The following is a 24,435-nucleotide window of genomic DNA, read 5'->3' on the forward strand; positions in this document are numbered from 1 at the left end:
TTGAACCTGTGTCCTCTGTGTTGGCAGGCGGATTCTTAACCACTGCGCCACCAGGGAAGCCCTAACATTTTTTTTTAAAAAAGCACTTTTTACACCAGTAAAAGGTGTTTTTCGCATTTGACAAGAGAGGCCCAGGCAAGTTAGCTTGATTTGTCTGGAATTACTTGAGGCTTAACTGGCAGAGCCAGAACTGGAACCCAGGTATCTAGTGATTCCTAGTCCAGTGTTTCTTCCACTGTGTGGTTCCTATGGAATGAGTTAATGGTGGTCTCTCCATTTTTTAAAGTAGGCCAGAAGTACACAACTCACAGTGAGTTACTCTCAAAAAGGTTTTCTAGGGGCTTCCCTGGTGGCGCAGTGGTTGAGAGTCCGCCTGCTGATGCAGGGGACATGGGTTCGTGCCCCGGTCCGGGAAGCTCCCACATGCCGTGGAGCAGCTGCGCCCGTGAGCCATGGCTGCTGAGCCTGTGCGTCCGGAGCCTGTGCTCCGCAACGGGAGAGGCCACAACAGTGAGAGGCCTGCGTACCGCAAAAAAAAAAAAAGGTTTTCTAGGCAGAGTTAGAACTAAGAACTTGGTCTTACATTTTGCTCTGTTCCTCAGACTTAGAAAGTCTCCCCTTCCCTCTTTGTGCCACAGTTAGACCACCCTCCTCTGAGCGGGGCAGCACCTGTAGCTCTCTGCCCCTGAGTTTGCTCTGAAGAAGGGAAACCACCTAAATATCCTTGGAAAGGGAACGGCTTCTTCTAGTCAAGGAGTCCTTTCCCCAGAATGCTTGTTCTCGCCTAGAGAAGACCCACTGGTAGATTTTCCCTTTCTTTCACCACATCTTATTTCCTTTTATGGGGGGAGGAGACAGGCATTTAAGCAGGAGGGACCAGAGGTGATTTTAAACAAAGGTCAGTAGAGGCCAAGATCCTGCTGTGCCCCAGATGTCTAGTATTATCTGCTCTGGTGTTTCTACGGGGACATTGGGCTTGAAATCTGTAAAACGCTCAGAGCTCATTCTGTGATTGTTGTAGGAAGCAGAGCCCCGGATGTGGACATATGTTTATCCTGCTAAGTACTCAGACATCAAGTCAGAGGATGAGCGGTGGAAGGAGGAGCGGGACCGCAAACTGAAGGAGGAAAGGAGTCGGAGTAAGGACTCTGTGCCCAAGGAGGACGGGAAGGAAAGCACAAGTAGTGACTGCAAGCTGCCCACGTCTGAGGAATCCCGCCTCGGGAGCAAGGAGCCCCGACCAGGTGTCCACGTGCCTGTGTCCTCTCCCCTCACCCAGCACCAGTCCTACATCCCCTACATGCACGGCTACTCCTACAGCCAGTCCTATGACCCCAACCACCCCAGCTACCGGGGTATGCCTGCCGTGATGATGCAGAACTACCCAGGTACGGCACCGAATTCCAGCTGCTGTTCCATTCAGTGGGAAGGTAAATGAGGCACAGATTTCGAATCCAGAGTTTTCTTGCTCAGCTCTAAGGCTTACTGAGGCTCAGGTAGATGACAGCTCTGATTTGAATGTGGCCTTCTGTGAAGTGGGCACTAATCCTGAGCTCCTTGAATGACCCCTACTTACAGTCTGTGGGACCACTTCTCCCTCCCTTGCACCAGCTAGAGGGTTGACTCTACAGTCAATTTTTATGGATAACTAAAGGCAAAACCCCCTCTCTACCAGAGCCGTCTTCCCTCAGCTGGGATTTTCTAAACACATACTCTAGGGACTCCCCTGGTGGTCCCAGCCGGTACAGGTTCAATCCTTGGTCAGGGAACTAAGATCCCACATGCCTCGGGGCATGGCCAGAAAAACAAACAAACAAAAACACATACTCTACATTTTGCAATGTGCTAGGCACTGTGGGGAATACAAAAGAAATAGCGGAAGACTAGCTCAATCCCCTCAAGGAGCTTACAACTTAATTGTAGCAAGGAGAGAACCGTGGAACAAATAAAATTCAACCCAGGAGAGTGCATGTATTCATTTGCAAAATTGTGTTTAGCTGTAAGGTCAGGAGGCAGTTGGTGAGGGGAAGAGCAGTTTGAAGTCATACTGGGGGTAAGTCCAGCTAGAAAGATTCAGTCTGGGACAGATAAACTCTTTATACTGCCATCCATGAGTTCTTGGGGAGGGAGGCACAAGGTAGGAGTTAAAGTGTTTTTTAACTTGTTAGAAGAAAAGGCTCACTTTACTCACTGATCTCTGTTGCCTGAAGAGCCATGTGGGATGCTTCTGGGGTGGAAGACTCTTTGACTTCTTGGAGCTCCCACCTCCCTATAGGAGAGCAGCTGAAATAGGCTTGATATTGACATTATAAGGCAAATACTAAGTAGGACACTTAAGCTTTTCAAACTGAGATAGGAAATTGTCTCATCCTGTAGTATTCCCTTCTCCTGTTACCCCAATCCTTCTATATAAAAAGTTTTTCTATTTGATGAGCACCTGCTCTGTGCCAGGCACTGGACTAGGTGATTTATGTACATTATCTTATTTAATCTTCTCTGTCATCCTATGAAATAAGTATTGGTATCTTCATTTTGATGGTCAAGAAACTGAAGCTCAGAAGGTTAATTTGAGCTAATTAATTTGTTAATTTTGTTCAGGGTTACCTAACTGGTAAGTAGAGGAAGGATTTGAGCCCAAGGACATCTCCATATCCAATATCTTTCAAATCCTATGACTGTATCACCTCTCCAAGATGAATCTGAGATTGGGGCTCTAAGGAAGTTGGTTCCCCAGAAACTGAGGGCCATGTTCCTAATATCCCTTAGCTGTTTGCCTCTAGAGCTCAGTGAAGGAAGTACACACTGAGTCTCAGCCCGAAGACACTGCAGTAGAAAATATCTCAGCCTGAGCCTCACCAGGCTCACTGAAGCAGAGTTTCTTCTCCCTCTCCCATTTCTTTGACTGCTTTATTTCTCTTCCCCAGGTTCCTACCTGCCTTCCAGCTACTCTTTCTCCCCGTATGGCAGCAAGGTCTCAGGGGGTGAAGATGCTGACAAGGCACGAGCCAGCCCCAGTGTCAGTTGTAAATCCAGCTCAGAGTCCAAAGCCCTGGACCTCTTGCAGCAGCATGCCAGTCATTACAAGAGCAAGTCTCCCACGGTGAGGGAAGTGCAGTGACACTGACTGTTGTCAGAGACAAATAAGGCCAGATCCAGGGTCTGGGAGAGGATGGACTAGTTCAAGTCCTAACCACAGTGTGGTTTGGCTGACTTGACAATAGCTCTGCCAGGCACCTCCTTGATTCTTAGGTGACCTGCATCTTTAAGGAGCTGTAATGTGGGCTCTGGGCATCTTGCTTTCATGTATGTGTCTCACAGTAGAGCTTTTGTGTCTGCTTTCCTTTCCAGATAAGTGATAAAACTTCTCAGGAGAGAGATCGGGGAGGCTGTGGGGCGGTTGGGGGTGGTGGCAGCTGTAGCAGCGTCGGGGGAGCAGGCGGGGGTGAAAGGAGTGTTGACCGGCCCCGAACCTCCCCTTCTCAGCGCCTGATGTCCACACACCACCACCACCACCACTTGGGGTACTCACTGCTCCCAGCACAGTACAACTTACCCTATGCAGCAGGTAAGCCTCACTTCCCCACTTCCTATCCTTTCTACTCCATCCCAGTAGCACTGCCCATAGCAGGGGGCCCCTGGCAAGAACCGCCCCCCCCTTTTTTCCCTTGAGCGTCTCATCTGTCCATAGTCCTAGCCTCCTGCAGACAATCAGTAAAATCATGACATTTGTTTCATCCCTTGGAGCTTGGGGATTCTCAAACTCCTCCGGAAAATTGGCTTTGATATTCAGAAGAATAAGGAGCAGGTGTTCCCACAGCCAAAGAGTAACAAGCAACTGAAAAACAGAGCCTGACTATCTATCCCAAGCCGCTGTATCTATCCAAGTATCAGATTTTCTTCTGTCAGCACCCCAGAACTCAGTGGAGCTAGGAATTTAAGGAGAAGCTCTTCCCAATACCCACTCAGCTGGCAAAAAGGGAGAGTGCTTAAGGGGAGGGTCTGGGAGTCCCACACTAACACATCCTCCTTCTCACTCAGGGCTTTCTTCTACAGCCATTGTTGCCAGCCAGCAAGGCTCCACTCCTTCACTCTACCCACCCCCTCGGAGGTGAGAATGGTAAGTAACTTTTTAATTTGGGGCAACACCTAGAGAGCAGGGATAGGTGATACCTGGATCACAGAATCCCTGCAGAGCCACAGTGAAGGATAGCTCTGTGGGCTGTGGTCTGGAAATGGCAGAACCCTGGGCAAGCCTCTTGTATAAGTCTCCCATGAAGCCATCTGCCTCTGAGAGGAGCTGTGGAACACGTCTTCCCTAGCGACCAGGACTGGCCTCCTCTGCAGTTCGTTTTCTTGGAGCACCACCCTGTGGTTCTTTTTACCAGCGGGCTGAATGCCTGGTTATCTGTCCATGTTTCCCTTGCAGAAAGAACACCAAGTGCCCGGATAAAGTCAGCTTCACGGGCCCAGACTGGCTCACCCAAGGAGGTGCTGGAGGTGCCATTTAGACATCAGTTAAATGGTATTGATCATCCTGTTTGCCGCTCCCACCATGACTGAAGGCAGACCCTTGGTTATCTCGCCTCCACCAGACCCCCGGACTCCCTGACCCTCCCTCTTCCTCAGGAGCTGGAGAGCCGGTACTTAGCAAAAATATTTATTCTCTTGGCCACAGTAGTGACTCTTGTGGCCTCTGTGGAGGTGAAGGCACGGGGAGCAACCAGGGGAACAGGGCCTCAGCCCAGAGAAGTCACTGGTCTGTTCCCCAAGCCCCTGGTCAGCTGCCGGAGCAGTACCAAGCCCCCCAGGGAGGGACCCCCGAGCACTGGGTAAGGTCTGAAGACAGCACAGCAGCCATACCCCTCTCACCATCATTACCACCATCACCAGACCCTGCATCTCCCCAGTGGTTTGGGCCCTGGGAACTGGCAGCACATGGAGGGATTAGAATCTCAGGAAAGAAATTGGGGGCTGTTTTCTCTGCAGTTGTGAAAACAAGGTCTTCAAACATGAAGACTTCTCCCGTCTCACATGAGCACATGTAAACGCTCAGAGCCCAGCCTGGAAAGGGAGACCTAGGCATTTGCCCCACCATGGCCTTGGGCTGCCTGTCAGGCAGAGGGCCAGGGGTCCCAACACCAGCACAGAGCTCCCCGGGGATTCCGGGCGAGAGCTTGAGCTGGAGCACGAATTGGAGTCTGTGAACTAGAAGCTGCAACCCCACTAAGCCCTGCTGCTGCTTAGCCCCCACTCCTTGCCCTTTTCTCACCTCCCTCCCAACCCCTTGGTGCCTTTCCCAGGGGGATCCCCACACTGATCTTTCCTCTTCTTTTCCACTGCTTGGCTCTTAAGGCTCAGGCAGGTAAAATAGTCTCCCCCAGCATGGGGAGCTTTGGAGTCTGCCAGGTCACCTGAGCGCAAGCCAGGAGGCAGGCCCTGGGAGCACCCAGCCCTTCTAGGAGATGTCCTGTCCAAGCAGCCATCTGAGTATCCTCCTCATCTAGGGCCACAAGTCTATACAGCCCAATTTCTCTGTACACAACTACAAGACTTTATGTAGCTCAACCTGTAACCCCATGTGTGCCAATATAAGCCGTGTTTTTTTGTAACACACTTTTTTGTTTTAGGGGCTACTGACCATGGGAGATTATCTATTCCTTAGACCCTGGGATAACACATGCGAGCCATTACTCCTTGGAGCCACAGAGTGTAGTCATGGAGCTGTGCTTTGAGGCAGAGACGTTTCTCTGCTCTCCTTAGAAATGCAGTCCCAGTCCAGGCTCTATGCTGTGTCACTGGGAAGGTGACAGTGATTTGGTAGCTTTATTGGAGTCACTTCTTCCCCAAGGTGTGGGGAGCTTTAGCTCTTAGTTTTTGACGTATCATCCCTTTGTCTTCTTCCTCTCCTGTCTTTCGTTGACCTTGTGGATTGAGAGAGAGATGAAGACTGACAGACACCAACCTAGGTTAGAGATGGGTGTTTGTGACCAGAGTGCCAAAAATGACCATTTAAGAGCAGGGACTTGGCTCTGACAGTTTGGGGCATGGAGATGAAAGACAGTAAGCACAATGCCCAGTGGAAGCTGCGTTCCAAGATCCCCAGAGCCCTGTTCTAGAGAGGCTTAGGGTCTTTTGCCCAAGAGGAGCCCCTCTGACCTATAGACCTTTCCTCTAGGTTTCCATGTCCTTGTTTTTGTTCAAGTTGGGTTCTGAGCCCTCCCCAAAACCCCACTGATTTAGACCTCTTAACAGGCCCCAGGCAGCCTCCCTTCCCCATTCAGTCCTTCTGCCTCCTGATGCCCCAGCAGGCAGTGCTCTGAGCAGTGACTTCCCTTTTACCCATGGAGGTCGTTGGTGTGGACACCTTAATCCCACCTGAATTTCAGCCTGATTTTGCCCTCCCAGACTCTGTCGGGTGGAGCCAAGGCCCATCTCTGTTCCTGTTTGTTTTTAAATATTGTTGTGTGTTTTGTATCTGGCGCTGGCTTTTACAGCGTGCTCTGTACATATTGTGAAGAAACGGTTTGGAGTCATTTTCTTTCCTGTTGGGCAGGCATGGCCCCTTTCCACTTTGTTCTGTAACAGAGAAGAAGAGCTTCTGTATTAGCAGGGCATCCTTGGGTTCTGCAGAAGGGAACAGTTTTTTCTTTTTTTTCCTTAAAAAACATTTGGCTCTTTGATCCTTATATCCAAGTCTCCCTTGAAAGGCAGGAGCTGAGCTGCCCAGAAGAGCAGGTAAAAGGAGCAGTGGCAGAATGGCACTGCCTTCGCCTGATCCCTGATCCTCCTGGTCCCCGATCCTTGCCAGGTCCAGTCTTCCCTCCCTGAAGTAACACAGAACAGCAGCACTGATGGATGAAAGAGAGACCCTTAACGAGTACTGAGTGAAGGGTTTGCTGTCCGCCCCTAACCTCTCTCCGTGGGGAGAAAGAACACAGAGGGGGAAACTGTGGCACCCATGACCTGGTCATAGGGATGAGACACTCAAGGATTCCCACCCACCTTACCCCAGCAAAGGCTGGAAGTGTTGGCTGCTAAGGGCCGAGACCACCAGGCCAAGGCTCTCTCTGAGCTACCCCTGCCCAGTTCTTTTGACAGACATTGCTCCTCCAGGCCCCACAGAGAAGCTGGAGGGAAGAAGCCTTGTCCCCAGGTAGGACAGCCATGGCCTGGAGAGCTGCTCTTTAGGATTCACATCTGCTTCTTCCTCATTTAAGCTGTGCCAGTTCCCCTCATCCCCTTTCCCTGCCTGTACATGTATGTATACATGTGTATTTCCTTCTCTTACCTCAACCTCTCCACACATCTCAAGGTCAAAGGACCACATGCAGAAGGGTTAAGACGGCACCCCATGAAGTGAAATGATGCTTCTTGAACCTCTTCTCTCCAGGCTCCAAGGTGGGGGTGGAAGGGCTTGGTCTCGGGAGTGGGAGGGTAAGACAACAGAAGGGCTAGAGTGTTACTGTATACGGGCTTTGAGGTCACCCACGCCACTTATTATCCCATGTACCCTACCACCATCTCAGTGTCTACTCTGATGCCCCCAAGATTCAACTGGGCAGCTAGCTGGCCCCATAATTCTGGGCCTTTGTTATCTGTTTTATTATTAGGGCATCCCAGGAAGCTTTCCGATGATCCTCTGCCATGGGCCCCTCCTGGGATCAAGCCCCTCCCAGGCCCCGTCCCCAGCCCCTCCTGCCCCAGCCCACCCGCTTGCCTTGGTGCTCAGCCCCCCATTGGGAGCAGGTTGGGGCGAGCTGGAGGCCCGGGCTGGAGGGGCAGTGTTGCTGTTCATAGCTTTTGTTCCACTGGCATTGCTCTGTTGGATTTAATTTTAGTCTTCCTGATTCTTCCCTTCTGTAAAGTGTACATTACCAAGTTCCTTGTTTTTTTATATATATATATATATAAATATATATATATACATACAAACTGTACTCTTTTTGCCTTTGTACATTCAGGCAAGAAGAGAAAATAAATCTTTTTAAGAGACAATCACAAACCTGTGAGGGCTGCTGGTTATTTCTCCTGGAGTTTGCTGCTGAGCTGCCTCCTCTTTCCTCCTCACTTTTCTCCCTCAGCTTTCCTGATCTTCCTGGTCCTGCTCCATATGCATCCTCAGCTCCACCTTCCCTGGCTGATGGCAAGCTGTTGAATCAGTGTCCAGATTACCTGCCCTGCAGCTCTTTCCTGCCCAGCAGTATTTTCCAGCTTGGCCGCGGGCTTACCCAGGAGCTTTATCCTGTGCCCTGGCCTCTCCTGTCTTCTCCCATAGATCCCATTCACCAAAGTGGCTTTGGACCCCTGGGTACTCTGGGACCTGTCTCCCAGAGGCCCTGGCTTTGGACACTCACCTGTGAAACTATGCAGCTGGGAGCTCTCTGCCTAAGAGTTTGCACTACTTCTTAAACCTGCTTGGGCATTAGATCAGATGGTTTTTAGGACTGAGTGGGAAACTAGCCTCTAACACTCCCTCAGATGCCAGCCTCCAGAGTTGCTCTGATCCACAGCCCAGAGAATCATTCCTGGCCGCTGAACTCCTGTGGCTACCCCATCAGAACAAGGGCTAAGGGCTTATGGGTCAAGAGCATTTGATCAAATTTCAAAGGGTGGTACATTCGGAAACACAGCCCAACCAAAACCATTGTTCCACCTCTTGAACTTTCTCCTTTTCCTCTGACTTCCTCCTCCCCCCTTTTTTTTCCCCTATCTCTCTACTTCCTTTTCTTAATTGGCTTTGGACTTGAAGTATATTTTTAAATTATTATTTGTTGTATTTATTGAATAAAGTTTTTAATGTCCCTGTTCTTAAATTTAGACTTAGTTTGCCTTTCACATATCTCCCCTATCCTACTCCACCCTCCCACTCCCAAAATATTTCCCCTTCTAAGTTGCTTTTTTAATTGCAGCTTTTGGGTACCATATTTCTTTCCTGACAGTGGTCTTACCCTAGCAGAAGTTTTTTCTTTTTGAAAGAGAAATCTTAGCTGAGTGCCTGGGTTTCCAATTCAGCCTTTCTAACTCTGGCTGTGTTAAAGAGGAGCCACCAGCAGATGGCAGCAAAGTCTCAGGCACGTTTGCTGTCCACTCGCTAGCTTTGCAGATGAGAACTGTTTTTCTTGGTTCCTTATCCCTCCCTGCCTTATAGATTCCTTGGGTTTGAATTTAACATCAGAATCTTAAACTGCCTACATTAACTTGGCCATTGTCAGCATTCATGTGGACCTCTGTTGTAAATATCTCACTGTAATGACCACTTTTCAGTCACGGACTTTATAATACCTCTAAGGATTATGTGCTCAGTGGAAGACATCTTCAAAGCCCTTCATATTTCAGTTGAATCATCTCTAGGCCCAAAGTTTTTTTTTTTTTCGGCCGCAATGCACGGCATGTGGGATCAGATCTCCGACCAGAGATCGAACCTGTGCTGCCTGCAGTGGAAGCATGGATTGATTCCTAACCACTGGACCGTCAGGGACGTCCCCAGGCCCAGACTTTCTACTAATACCGTGTGGGGTAGAGGTGCTGAACTCCTTTTCATGAGTATTAGGTAGAGTCCAAGATTAATGACTTGTCCAGGGTGAAAACACAGGTAAGCTCCACACAGAACAATGTGAAAATAGGCCAAAGACTCAGAGGATGTAAAGACAGCCACAGCTCAAAAGTAAGTAAACAGTTCTAAAGCTGTAGGAGGTGGAAAAACATGCCCAGCACTTCATTTGGGAAAACAGAAAAGCAACAGGGAAAAAAAATACTGGCGAGAAATTAAAAAACAAAACATAGGTGAAGAGGATTCTAGCCCCCTCCAATGCCACTGAGAGCTTATCCATCAGGCTGGTGGTACAGGGGAAGGGCAGCCATGCCTTACGGCACTGGGCTCCAAAAGGAGAAAACTACCTTCCTAGGGAAGGTGTGTTCCGCTTCCTTCAGACACCCCCAGGAATGGGAATGTTGGGCAGCTCCATGTGAAAGCCAAAACCCAGTTTCAGGACCCAGCCTTCTACACAAAAACTAAGAAGGGCTTGGATCCTGGTATGTATAGCCCCTATTCTGGATGAAGCTCTGTGTACATACCTGTCTCTAGGGGGCTCCAGCATTCTGTCCCAGACTCCTAGCAACCCCGAGTTTTGCGTTGTAACGTGGCCCCAGAGACCTCAGCCGTTCATCTGTCCTGATGCACTGTTGCTTTTTTCCTGAGAAGCATGTATCACACCCCTGCTGGGCTGGGCTCTAGACTCAAAAGACAGCAGTAGAGGAAGCTGGCCCTGGTACAGGAATAAAGGACAGACCAACCACAACTTTTAATCAGTTTATTGACACAGTAACACAACACACTTGCCTCCCTGACACCCCCACCCCCTCGCCCAGTCTAGACCTCTCCCCCTTCCTCCCCGCTTAAAACAAGCTGTTCAGTAAAAACAGAAAAGGGCAGGCCACTTCTACACCCTCAGTGCCACTGCCAAGCCCTGGGGAGCAGGGTCTCAGGCACTACTCAGAACCTGTCAGAGAGGGGCGCCGTTAGCACTAGACTTAGCCAGGCAGAGGCGTCCCGTCCCTCGGAGCAGATTCTCCCACAACCCCCAGGCCCTGAGCTGCTCTTCCTCTTGCCCTCTGCTGTCTGTGACCCTAGGAAGGACATACCTTGGGCCTGCGGCCAAGAGCAAGAACTCCTGGCCGTAATTTGAGAATTGGAGTTTGGCTAGTGTTTTTTAAGGCCCAGGCACCCCAAAAAAAGCCCTGGTGGTGGGTGTGAACTTCAATGCCCCTATTTTAAATGCACTGATAACGTGAAACAGATTAAGCCAGCTTAACCAAATGCCAGAATAACACGAAGCTGTAAAGGAGGGGTCAGACCTGCTTTCTCCAGGCCAGACACAAATGCACAGAGAGAAGCCCAGGTGGAGTGTCAAAAACAACTGAAGGACACTGCCCAGGGGCTGAAAAGCCTATACTCCGGAGTCCCCAGGGTGACAGGAAGCAAGGAAAGAAAATACACAGGTCTTAAAAACCAAAAAAGAAAGCCCAACAGCAGGGGAACCTCAGCCTGACAGTGCTGTCCACCAGCTCTCCAGGCCTTGCCCCTGGACCCAGACAGTCCCTCCCCCTCTAGGCAATGTCCTCCCCTAGGCTAGATAGAGCACATCACACAGCGCAGTTTAAAAAGCTTCTAATGCCAGTTCATAAACATCTTCATTTACTATTGGTGATTACATGTGAATAATATGTTTATACTGTTCTTTATGGAAAACAATTTCAATGAGTCAACTCTGAGAACACAACAGGCAACCCTCACCCTGAGCCCCTCAGCGTCCTTCCCTAGACAGCAAGAAGCTCCCTCCTCTGTCCCAGGGCTGCCTATCTTCCCCTCTTCCCTCACTGTGGCTCTTGGGCAAAGCATCCTCTATGACCATTAGTCCTCATCGGACAAGTTCTGGTCCAGGGGGTAAACCATGAACATCACATCTGGTCGAGAGGGGACACAGGGATGGCCTGGACGCACAATCTCAAAGCCCAAGAAGCTGAAGGTCTTCAGGAGTGGAGCTGCAGAGAAGAGTGTAAAAAAGGATTCTGGTAAGAAACAACAAGGGTAGGCTCAAATCAAGGGAAAACCCAGAACAAAGATGGAATAAGTAAGCACTAGGCCTTTCCTAAATTTGGACACTCTCAATCCCATGATCTCCCAGGGTTTGTATGTCAAACTCAGGAGCCCCACCTTACTAAGAGCCCCCTTTTCCCCTCCCCAGCCTGGGCAGTAGGTCTCAAGCTGCTCTGCCCCGTCACCTCTGTCTTCCCGGCCCTTCCTGAAGCAGATGAAGACGTAGTTCACTTTCATCTTCTCTTCAGCAAACTCTAGCAGTGCTAACAATCTGCAAGAAGCAAGGAAAACAACTCAGGCCCACTGCCCCCTCTAAACTTCGGCCTCACCCCTCTACACCCCACCCAAGGCTTTCCTGAGGCTTACAGCCAGCACTGTAAATAGGGAAGCTTCAGGAAGAGGGTTCCTATTTCAAGACCTCAGGAGCCCTGAGTTCAGAAAAAAATAAACCACAATCCCTAAGAAAAATGTCACTGAATTCTCTCTTCCTGGAATAAAGGTTCTTCATCTGAAATTAATACCAACCAACTTAACTAATGCAGTTCACAAGAAAGTATGGGACCTAGGAAGAGAACCCAGTTTCTCAGAGGTCCTCCAAAGTTGCCAGGTTTAATGGTGACCACCTGCTGCTGAGAGGGACTTTGGGCCCTAACACTTCCTAAGAGGATTTGCTCAAGAGGCTGGAGCCACTCAAGAGAACTCCATTCTCAGGACTGTTTTCTTCCACAGCTGGGTGCTTGGAGGGCCTTGCCCAATCCGGTGAAATCCCACTGTATCTCTGAGCTCCTGGCCTTTGAACTGCACCATTATACGATGGCTCAAGGGGAATTTGATGTCCACTGGGGTGATTAAATGACAGGAATTTGGTTAATGTGATAATGATCTGCTTTCATTATAACAGGCCTGTTTTACTGGCTGAAACTAACCTGTTACAAAATGGTATCTGCTTGGGCAGCCGAGAGCTAGGGGGAAGGCTAGCCATCTGTTGTCTCTAGTAAGCATACGCCCTTCTCTAGAGCAGGCTTCCTGCCCTTCCCCAGCACTTGCTCCTTACCCTTCTTTGCTCCCATCAGCTAATAATCCATCTGGGATTTCTACAAACAGGCTCTGGCTGGACAGGACTGCATCCCAGGAAGAGACCTTCACCTCGGTGACCTCATACTGGAAGTGGACGATGTGAGGTTTTCCATCGTTCACAGGGAGGTCCTGGGTCACAGTGAGCTTCTCGTCCTGGGAGGAGATCAGGTCAGAGGACCAGGTCACTACTGCTTCTGGCCACATCAGAGGCTCCCTAACCTAGGTGGTGTAAGGAGTCCTCTTGGGCCAACCTCAGGGTAGCACGGGATAGAGGGCACGCTGAAGATGTAGAGCAGCATGCTGGCTAAATGGAGCCATCGGGCACTGAGACCACTTGGTGTCACAGCTAAAAGCCAGCATGATGGGAAGGGAATATTTACCAAGAATCCACCAGATGCCGAGTCCTGTACAAAGTACTTTCCCATTTTTCAATCACCACAACAAGCACTTGAGGTAGGCATCAGTGTCCCCACTTTAAACGTAAGATACTGGGGGCCCAGAACAATTAAGCAACTGACTCAAGGCACCACAGTGAGTAAATGGCAGAGTTGAGATTCAAATCAGGTCTCCCTGACTAAAAGCCCATGCTTATCCCGCCAACACCATGTTCTTTCCCTTCCTTCTCTGAAAGAGAAACATTAGAAACAAATGAGGATGTTCATGAGGGCTTAGCTGGAGCACAGGTCAACCCAAGCTGGCTTCCAGGTGGCTGCAGAGTCCATGTTGTCTCCCCTGCCACAGTCTCAAGAGACCAGGACTCAGCTGCCCTGCTACCCTTCAATGCCAGTCTTAGAAATTAAACCACTTCTGGCCTCACAGGAGATTAAAAGGCAGCAAAGGGCTAGCTGCCCCAGCCCAGATCACTCTCGGGACAGACTCCCAGGGTTCTCTATAGCTCCTGTGCTGTGCCCTATGCTGCCAGGGTGATGGATGACTGAGATGCAAGGTGCCCTCTCCTTACCACCCACCCCCGCCACTGCCCTGCCCCATGCCCCCCAGACTGGTAAGGGGACAGAAGTCAGAATGCCCGAGAGTCGAGGCCAATGGGAAAACTCCTCCTGGCCCTTGGTACTCCTCAAGAGAAAACTGAGGAGCAGCACCAGGCGAGAGCTCTTGCATTCTTCCTCTCACTGTTCCCCCTCCCCCCCCCTTTTTCTTCCGCCTCCCACTCAGGGCCCAGAACCAGCACTAAAGTGCTGACCTAAGCTGAGAAGATGGCAGGGTGTTTGCTTGGTGCTGATATCCTCCTGGTACTCCCCAAAAGCCTCATAGCAGCCTCAGTTGAAAAAGTCCTCCCCAGTCCCCCTACTGGCCTGGCCTAAGACTAAAGACTAAGGAGAGTGATCACTGCCCTTAAGCAGATGCTCAGCAGTGTCTGAGAAGCGCTGCTCCAAGCCTTCCACCCCACAGTCCTTACCTTATATATTAGAGCTGAGAGAGAAGGATCCCTGCCGCCCCCTCGCCCACCGGGGATCTTCGACAGTGGGTGAGGGGCATCAGGAGCACCACAGAGGCCCCGGAACAATGTGCCTGCAGCACTGGAGCTGGGGACAGTTACTCAAAGGCAAAATACTACTGCAAGAGATAAAGTGAGACAGTAAACACAAAGTCTTGAAGATTTAACTCAGCATCCTGCCCCACCCCTGCCCTGGCTCTCCCTAAACAAGTACTCCCTCAACAACTGCCCCAGTCCTTCCAGCTACAGCTCTCAGAACTACTTCTCTCTCAAAGGGCAGGAACCCACCATCCTACAGAGGCACAGAGAGTCCCAGAAGGGCTCAGGGTCAAGGGGATAGGTCTGACCAAAGGAGCCCCTGTCAAACATCAAACAAATCTCTGTGGTACCGGCAGACCTTGGGAAGAACCAGATGCTGGCTTGCCTAGTAGGCCTAGAGGCCCAGACCCCCACCAGCCCCTTTCCTTACCCTAACAATGTCTCAACAACCTCTGTGGAAGAATCACAAAGCCTACACAATCACTTCGGGCTGGAGAGGCGTATGGGCCTCAGGAAGTCACATGGGCTGGGTACGGAGTCCCTGAGGAACTCCCAAGGCCACTTTTCCAATGATGGCCTCCCTGATCTGAACAATGGAACTAAACAAGAAATCACTTACCCAAATCCCTCTAGGGTCAAGAACTGAATCAAATCCAGGGATTTGGCTCCCGGAGAGGAGATGCACTATAGTACAGAGTATTATGATGGCATCTTAGTCCCTGGTGTGCCACCAGACACAAGGTTGCCCTTCTTTGCTGGAATCTGACCTGGGCGTGGGAGTTCAGGTAATCCTGATGCGATTAGAATGGACACTCAACACGTATATATTGCCAGCATGGTGGTTGCTAGGAGGAAGTATACATGCCAGGACCTGAGTAAGGAAGCCAGTTATCAGATGGATCACAGAGGGTGAAAAGCTCCTAAAGGAGCTCCCTGTCACCTTCAGGTGTGTCCCCTTTACTGGCCACCAGGATTTTCAGGTGGACCAAACAGGGCTCCAAATCTACTCCACTCCTTCTTTGAATCCAATTTACTGGCTCTTTAGGCTGAGATGTAGCTCACTCCAGAGGCGAAGAGCAAGTGAAGCAAGGAAAGAGGAAAACTGTGCATTTAACACCATGACTCAGCAGCAAGGCCTGGCCCCAGCACACCAGCCTCAGGGCAGATGGAATGCAGTGGGTAACATATATGGGAGGGCGCTACAGTGGGGTGCTGGGGCCAGCTCACCTAATTGTGCACATCTCTTCCCAGCTATAGTTGCATTTAGTGATGGCATGTTGGTTAGCTTGAATCAGCCATAGGGGGAATATTTAAACCACAGAAAACAGCAAATGCTATAAATCAAGACCTTTTTTCCCTGAAAACCCTTTGTAAAATGTTGAGAGGCACCATTCTGCACACTGTCCTTTGCTTTATGTGGCATGGCGTGCCAGATTTGGATTTTTCGCTTAGGCTCAGAACAACAGAACTAAACTCACACCTAACGTGGCAATGGTACAGTAACCAGAGGCGCAGCCCACTGAGACCCTCCGTACTAAGAGACCTACATGAGCATTCCACCTGAGACAGGAAGTCCAAACCCATCACTGCTATAGCTCAGCTCCTCTGTTCTCTCAAGGACTTCAACCAGGGGCCTGAAATCACACTTGGAAATTTCACTTGGAGATGGAATTCCCAGGCAGTGTCAGTGGGCCCGGAGAAGCACCAGCACCTGGGGATTAACCATGTGCCCCGCCTTAGGCCTCCTCTGGAAAGCCTCAGGGCATCCCATCTCCCCTACTGGGCCTCGCCTCACAGACAGCTAGAGCATTAGGAGCATGAGAGAGGACTGTAATACAGACTGTTCTTAAGAACAGGACTTATTTTCTGCTGGGGGAAATGAGCTGTTAACCCCTTCCAAGGGGTGGGGTGGGAGGAACTGGGAGACTGGGATTGACACATACACATTATTGATACTATGTATAAAACAGACAACTGATGGGAACATACTGTATAACACAGGGAACTCTACCTAATGCACTCTGGTAACCTAAATGGGAGGGGAAGCCCAAAAGGGAGGGGATATGTGTATGGCTGATTCATTTTGTTGTGCACTGGAGGTTATTAACACAACATTGTAAAGCAACCATACTCCAATAAAAATTTTTAAAAAAAAAGAAGAAGAAGAAGAAGGGCTTTCCTGGTGGCGCAGTGGATAAGAATCCGCCTGCCAATGCAGGGGACATGGGTTCGATCCCTGGTCCGGGAACAGCGCACAGGCCACGGAGCATCTAAGCCTGTGCACCACAACTACTGAGCCTGCGCTCTAGAGCCCGCGAGCCACAACTACTGGAGCCTGCACACCTAGAGCCCGTGCTCCACAAGAGAAGCCACCGCAATGAGAAGCCCGAGCACCACAATGAAGAGTAGCCCCCGCTCACCGCAACTAGAGAAAGCCCACCTGCAGCAACGAAGACCCAACACAGCCAAAAATAAAGATTAAAAAATTTAAAAAAAAATCCCCCCCTTCCAGTGTGCTAAGGGACAGAATAATAAGACTGTCCAGGCCAGAAAAAAAGGAAAACGAAAGTGGGAGTTTCCCCAAGTAAAGGCACCCACACACACCCCACATGGGACAGTTCCCTTCCCATTCCCTAGTGACCACCTTCAGGCCTCTGTTGAGGTTGCTGCAGGAGCACCAGGAAGGCTGCGCTGCTGGAGAAAGCTGCCTTGCTTGTATTGGTCAGTGGAGCTACCCAAGGACTGGGCAAACCTCTGGGGTAGATAGATGAGATGTAGCCTTGTATACCAGGAGAATTGCATGGGTTCACAAAACAACCAGATCACCAAGGCCCTAGCAGTTCTAAAATTCTGGTGCTAACTCACTTCCAAAGAAATTACTCCTCAATGGTCTCTAGATGGGAGAGCTACATTCAACTCCTGAACTGCATTCCAACCACCATCTTGATTCTGAACTAATTTTCACTTGCAAATAGCAGAAGCAATGGGGCCAACCCACTGAAAAGATCAGAATGAGGTGGAGTTTTGTGGTTTTTTTTATCCAGAATCCCCTTTGTCTTCCTAGAAATAATCCCTAGGGCCTGCCTGGCGTCTAGCACTAATCTATGAGGTCATGATATTTCTGATGTCATGATCTCACTCCTCCTTCAAATAAAAATGCAAGTTGTCTATCCCATGGTAACAAATTATTTACTTCCCCACTCACACAAGGATCCTGGAAGCTCTTTCCTCCCCCACAAAGTCTGCACAGAAAGCAAGTGTGTGTGTGTTTGTGTGCGTGTGTGTGAGAGAGTGGGGGGTGGAAGGGTGTTTCAGGTCCCCAACCTGGCATCCAGTTCCAGTTCCCCAAGAGAAACAGCTGGTGTTTGGGATAAGCTTAGTAGACAGTAGATCACAATCAATAGTTACTTTAATCATCCATCATAATAAATCTGCTTTTAGTTACTTGCTATGCGAATGGCAAATTGCTCTCTTTCAAAAAAACCTGGCTGTCATTTCTGACATGAAAAGGGAAGGGATATGGGTACATATGTGGTGGTTAAAGTAATTCAGGGGCATAAAATTGCCCAGCAACGGCCTTCTCGTATCAGCTTTAGTGTTCAAAATGGTATTGTGGCAAAATATGCCACCAACCTCAATAGGAATAGTGAATCCTGGAGGAACTTAAGCACAAGAGAAAGTGGCTTTTAAACACAAGTCTCCCTGTCACAAGATCCAAGTCAGGTTAGGTTTCATATTCAGTTCAGTCATGTTTCTACTGGCTCCAATGCCCAGCTTCTTCCATTCCTCCCTCATATCCTGTTCACTCCATTGCGGGGCAGGCATGGTTTAATCTCTACCACCAAAGGATGATTTAAGAAGCTCAGTCTGGAGGCTGAAAAGATCAGGCTGATTAAGGAGAATCAAATGTTATCAGACTGAACTCAAACATCCAGCTGGGCTGGCCTTGCTTCTGGAGAAGAAGAAAAAAAATACCATGCTGGAAATGAGGGTGTCAGGTATCCAAGTCAATTCGGAAGATAGATGGGAGATTAGAGCCGACGTGTTAGTGCCTTTTATTTTCTCAGTTGCTATCAGGCATGCCCTTGGAAACACTCCTCAGGATACATATGAATGCTACCAACTTATCACATCCTGCTGCCTCTAATTTAAAGTGTTCTGTGAAACTGCTGTCTGAAATGTCCTTAGCAGGTTATAATTTCATACGCTGGCTACAGACAGGCAGCGTATGCCACAGATTTATTCCTGGGGAACGTTGCTGGTAAATCATATTTTTATAATTCAAATCCCATTTTTAAATCTCTAGGTGCTTACTATTTAAAGGAGGTAACCTAAAATCTCTTGAGAAAATAAAAGATCTCCTGTTAAAGAAGCACTTCCAGTTGACTTTATGTCAGTTTTGATTTTTATATTTAGTTTGCTCAAAGCAGAGTACAGCCTGCTACACAGAGCAGAGATTTAATATAAAAGTAATTCTGTGGCTAACTTCCATTCAGCTACATTCAACAAATACTTGAATTCATATTCTCCTTGATATACTTTTGATCATGTTTCACTTGAATAAGTGGCCTGAGCTCATTATTCAAGTCTACACCCTTTCTCTCTGGTTTCCATTACCTGTTAGAGGAGGATCAGGCAGCCTTAGTATTACCTACCTTGTGGTATCAAGTGAAAAGACATAAAAACCACATTCCCAAGCATTCTATATTCATTCCCCTCTTTCAACCTCTTCTGACCCATTCCTGTCTCAGCCCTCCCTCACAGAACACTTTCTAGGGTGCCCTGACTTCCCTCACACGGGCTGCTTTTACTCTGAGACTAGGAAGGTCTCTGATGACTAATCCCTACGCAGCAAAGAGGGACCAATCCAGGGCTGCCATTGCAATTAGCTAAAAAGAAACAGGAAGAAAGGTGGGAGGTGAATGGCCACCTTCAGTCTAGTGTGAGCATACAGGCTGATCTCCAGCTGCCAATTCCCCTTCCATATGAGAAGGGGGCCTTGGTCAGATGCCAGGCATAAGTCATTTCACTAGGGCTGTTTGGTGTGCCAAAGGGTGTCTACTTGCTAAGCACGATTATAAAATTATGATTGTAAAATTATAAAATGACATCACCACTCTGAATCACAGACTGAAAGCGAAATTGGGTTTTGGTTGATTTTCCACAAGAAACACACTTATGGTAGCAGCTAGATAGAATATCTGTGCCTCTGAGATTTGCTTATCTTGTTACACAGCTGATATTGGTAGATCTTCAGCCAAAGGTAGGCACAATCACATATGCTATCAGAGATGGGTAGATACCTAGGTGATCATGCTTTAAAATAGGACCTTGGGACTTCCCTGGTGGCGCAGTGGTTGAGAGTCTGCCTGCCAATGCAGGGGACACGGGTTCGATCCCTGGTCTGGGCGGATCCCACATGCCGCGAAGCAGCTATGCCCGTGCGTCACAACTACCGAGCCTGCGCTCTAGATCCCACGAGCCACAACCGCTGAGGCCCACGTGCCTGTAGTCCGCGCTCCGCAACGGGACAGGCCACCGCAATGAGAGGCCCGTGCACCGCAGTGAGGAGTGGCCCTCGCTCGCTGCAACTGGAGAGAGCCCGCATGCGGCGACGAGGACCCAACACAGCCATAAATAAATTAATTAAAAAATAAAATAAAATAGGACCTTAATTTTTCATTTCTAGTACCTCAATCTAGTTTGTACAGTAAGCTCATCACCCAGTTCCAGCCTCTCTTCCCAGGACAGAATTACTTCATTGTTTATACAATATCAAAGACCTAGAAAATTTTCTTAAGGCTTATCTTATACAAAGCATTTTACTATGCCGCTGCTAACCAGAAACTACCTTGTTTTGTTCACTTCAAGTAACAAAATTCTTGCTCACCTACCTGGCCGTTTCTGGTCTATAGATTTCAATTAGGCTTCACAGCCTTCCGAATCATGGCGCCAACTTGAATCAACACTGTGTATTGTTGTGTATCCCATTCAAAAAAGGGATGAATTACTCTTTTTTTTTTCCTAGAAATATACATACATAACATCCCTCTACCCCACTCCTCAGTCCCCTTTTTTTATATTTCTAAGCTGCTCTGGGGCTAAATTTGGATTTCCTGCCAGTGAGGAATTACTATTATTAGTCCACACAGCTTTCTGACGCATACCTCCAATTTGGGGGGATTCCTGACTATGCTAGGAGTGTCTCTCTCTATGGGATGGCCTTGAAGGCACATCAAAGGAAAATCTGTTCTCCCTACCACTCCACAACGACAAACCATAGTGCCAGTAAATAAGGAATAACCAAAACCAAATTCTTAGGGGGAGAGACAGAAATTCCATTACCCAGGGAACCATTCAGTGAAGATGCTCAGAGTAGCTATGATGTGCCATTGTACCCTGGCTTCCCCTCACCCAGGAAAACCACCTGTGGAACCAAATACTTCTCCTCAAAGCCCATCAGACACAGACTAATTATAATTAAGGGTATCAAGCCAGAGCAAACTCTTCTCCACATACTGTACTGTCACAAGGTACTAAGCAAGCCCTAGACAGAGACTATCTTCCTGACCCTACAAATCCAGGGAGAGAAAAGGCATGAAGCTTGATTTACTTGGATTTAAACCTGTTGTTCAAAAACCATAATAAAAGTTCTGGTACTGTGTCTTCTTCCCTCCCCCACCATTAGTAATTTTGACATTTTGCAAGTACTAATCAGAACAAAACTGGAAAGGAAGACCCTTGTTTTCAAAACATACTGCAGGCTCCTCTGCAACTATTTCTTCCAGGAAACCAAGCTTCCACCTCTTGAGTATTTCACTGGAGCCAGGGAAGCTGGAAAGCCCATCCCCCACCGAATGGGCCCTAAACTCCCAGCCAGCTCACCCCTCTGTGGATACAAAACATCAAGAACACTGACTGGGAAGAACATCCGGCTCTTAATCGAAATCCTTAGTTAGGGCCCTACTAGGATTCCTTTTAGAAAGTTAGGTGCAGGCCAGAGGAGGCTCGGAAACATGCTATGGAAACAAGATTGCCATAACTCAAAGAAACCAGACACCCTGCACACCCCACCCCACCCCCAGGCCGAAGTGGAGGAGCCTGATCCCAGGCCTTGCTCCTGCCCAGGCCCTGGCAGGTCAGCTGGCTCCTCCCTTCACCTGCCTTTCATACAGCCAAGCCCCTCAAATTACCAACACACTAAGCAGAAAGAAAAAAAAAAAAAAAAAAGCAAGGGCTCTGGAGACAAGCAAGCCTGTTTTGCCACTTAGGAATCTGGAAGGAATCTTCATAGTTAAGCGAACCCAACTCTCTCTTTTTCACATGTAAGCAAACTGGCAAGGCCAGAACTAGAATTCAGGTCTCACACTCACAGTCGGTGAAAAGACCCTTACGTGTTGGTCCTAAGTGCTCAACTCTCAGGGCTCGGCCTGCAAATGACCTGGCACCTAGACCAGTTCAGTCTGGAGGACTCCAGAGAAGGCCTGCTGAGACCACACCACTTTCCAAACCCCACTGCAGAGACAAAAACATAAGACTAGAAAAGAAAAATCCTTCTCACACTGCCCTGGGATTTCCTGTAGGTTCCTCTGCTTCCCTCCACCCCTGCACTTCATCATGCCCCCCCTCATACCTGCACTCTATCCTCAGCACACCCAGCCTTCTTTACCACAAGTAACACCTTTTGCATCCAGTACCATCCAAGTATCTAGCCACCTCCACCTCCTCAGCTCCAGAGGGACTGGTTTAGAGAAGATGAAATAAGTGGGGACTGCAAAGGGGGATGGACATGGAGAGTCTTGGAAAAGGAAAAGAGCAGCAGAATACGGCTGCAGGTAAAGAGGGCTTGGGAGGTGGGGTTAACGGGTCAAACAGGACTATAACAAACCAGGAAATGAGCAGTGAATTTTCTTTCTGCATGTAAGGAAGAAACAGGTGTGGAAGAAACAGGTGTGGGAGCTAGATAAGAGTGTTAAGAAGTAAGGGAAGAAAATGGTTAATGGCTGAGAACAGAGTTACTTGAGGTAGGAGAACTGAAGAGGCTGTTGCAGGTATTTTGGGTATTTCTGGATCGTTCCTGGGAGAGAAAGACTAAGACAACACCCTTTTCCACAGAAAAAGGGCTGACACCCACTAAAGGAATATGATGGGAAGGGTCTTCTGGCAGGAAGGGAGGGGAGGCAGTGTTTCTCAACCCTGGTTGCCCATTAGAGAGAGCTTCGAAAATGTATACTAATAACCGGCCCTACCCTAGGCTAATTACACCAGATCTGTGAAGGGAGGCCCAGGTGATTGATTTTTCACATGTGTACCTAGGGTTGAGAAACAAGAAAAGCTGAGATACAAGAAAAGCTGAAAACCCAGCTGGAATATTTAAGAATGGTGCTGTTAAAGGAATGGGAAATGGCAAGTTAAAAACCATTTTTGTGAGAAGGGAGCCCAAGTTTGAGAGGAACCTTGAGTGGTACTTAGAGCTCTGTGTGAAGAAAAGCAATTAGGAGGGCTATCTTTGTAAGAGGAACCAAAACCCAGTTTTGGATAGGCCATGGCACAATTTAAGGAGGATTTTCAGGGAATGGATCTGCTTGCAAAACAATGTGGCCCAAGTGAGAGGCAGAGGCCATAAGGCCAAATCTGGAGACAAAGGGTCTGGTGTGGGGAACTAATGAGCTTCAGACTCATTTTGGAGGGAGCAGCAACAAGTCTTGGGAAACAACGAGGAAGAGAATTAGAACCCAAATTCCAAATAAAAGCCATTCTGATGTATAAGCAGCAGCTGGGGTTAAAAATTATGGGGAATCAGGAAATTAGGAAACAGTTTCACAGAAGAGTTTGGGGCAGAAATATGGGATATGTTGGAGGGAAAGATGCATGACGAGGACTGCCTCAGAGAAAACGAGGAGAGGTGGAGAGAGGAAAATTGAATCATGAATTCTGCCTAGTTTGGGCAGCGGGGAAGTATATATGAAGCAAGTTTAGAAAACTACTGGTGCTTAGTTTCAGAAAGATGTGCAGCTTTTCTCTCCAATTAATGGGGGAAAGCTGGGGTCAGGTTTTGAGGAAGGACACTTGCAAAGGCCCGGTAAGCCGAGTATGGGGACTAATTTGAAAGCACTGGAGGTTCAGGGAAAGAGGGTAGGTCTTCAACAGAAGCAGAGTGGGCTGAACTCTGTGATCTAATAGTCTAGAGATGGGGCTCAGTTAAGATGGGAGGAGTAGAGTATAGATGAGAGAAAGTGTTTAAAGGGGTAGGAATGTTTAGAAGTGCGTTGGGGGGAACATCATGGAGGGCAGGAATCAAGCCCAAAGTGAGAAATAAAAAGGATGATGTTGGCAGACCGGGAAAATGGGGCCTAATTGGGAAAGGGGTGCCGGGGGTGGGGGAACGGGAGGGAAAAGATGAAGCTGGAGTGAGGGACCAAGGGGAGCACTAAGCGTCACGGCAAAGACTATTAGGCCTGACTGGGGGGGGGCGAGGGTGACAGGTGGGGGTAATGGGTCCAATTGAGAACTGAAGGACGGAGTCTGACCTGGGGCGGGGGGGGGGGGGAAGTGATAAAAGAAGCTTCTGGTTGGAAGGTGCAGTTTAAATTAGAGGAGGGATTCAAAGGGAAGAATTTTAAGTGACTTAAACGAGCAGGAAGAAAGATTCGGGGAAGACGGGAAACAATTTGGGGAATCTGGATGAGAGCGAAAGCACAGTTTCGGGAAGGGGCCACCGTTCGGCGGGGCTGAAAGGAACTGGGGACTGGATTGGAAGACTGGGTCCCGGTCTTTGGGGGCTTCACCGGGCTGCACGCTCGGACGAGGGGGATGGGCCAGGCTGGAGGAAGGGGCGCTAAAGGACGGAGGGAGGCCCAGCTGCGGGGCTGCGGCTCGGACTGGGGTGGCTGAAGTAGGGAAGGGACCCAGTGGGGGCCGGATGGGGCCCCTTAGGAGGGCCGAGAACCGGCTGGGGGATGGGGAGGAGGCCCTCTGGAGCAGAGGAGGGGAGGATGGGGGCGGGGAGCCTAAACCGGGCCGTTACCTGTCCTGGGTGTTTATCATCCTCGGCGGCTCTGCTCAGGGTGGGAAGAGGCGGCGCAGGGAGTGGGTAGGTGGATGAGTGGGCGGGTGTGGGGTCGCGCGCGCACGCGGGGCCGAGCTCTGCGGGCTAAGTCCCTGTCAGGCAGCGGGCCCAGAGCCCTCCTCCTGCCTCAGCGAGCGCCTGCCTCCAACTGACCCTCCCCGGCCGCCGCCGACGCCGCTGCAACCGCCCCGCCCCCGA

At 49.3% G+C, this 24,435-nt stretch overlaps 2 protein-coding genes across 2 annotated transcripts in view; one reads left to right on the forward strand and one right to left on the reverse strand.

Annotated features, from left to right (window-relative positions):
* The window catches only part of ZNF609 (zinc finger protein 609), a 233,154-nt gene extending 224,341 nt beyond the window's left edge, over positions 1–8,813 (forward strand). Inside the window, exons 7-11 of the mRNA XM_060151810.1 lie at positions 1,022–1,388; positions 2,925–3,100; positions 3,349–3,565; positions 4,039–4,117; positions 4,427–8,813. Of these exons, the coding sequence (XP_060007793.1) occupies positions 1,022–1,388; positions 2,925–3,100; positions 3,349–3,565; positions 4,039–4,112 (834 nt within the window). The 3' untranslated portion in view covers positions 4,113–4,117; positions 4,427–8,813. The remainder of the gene's footprint in view (positions 1–1,021; positions 1,389–2,924; positions 3,101–3,348; positions 3,566–4,038; positions 4,118–4,426) is intronic.
* Positions 8,814–10,363: 1,550 nt separating this feature from the next.
* On the reverse strand, positions 10,364–24,390 carry OAZ2 (ornithine decarboxylase antizyme 2). The gene is given in 6 exon segments (XM_060151984.1): positions 10,364–11,541; positions 11,782–11,867; positions 12,651–12,826; positions 14,091–14,171; positions 14,173–14,248; positions 24,196–24,390. Coding segments are annotated over 6 exon segments (570 nt in total). The 5' UTR covers positions 24,216–24,390; the 3' UTR covers positions 10,364–11,410.
* Positions 24,391–24,435: the final 45 nt, after the last annotated feature.

Source organism: Lagenorhynchus albirostris, chromosome 1, assembly GCF_949774975.1.
Source record: "Lagenorhynchus albirostris chromosome 1, mLagAlb1.1, whole genome shotgun sequence".
NCBI classification, from domain to species: Eukaryota; Metazoa; Chordata; class Mammalia; order Artiodactyla; family Delphinidae; genus Lagenorhynchus; species Lagenorhynchus albirostris.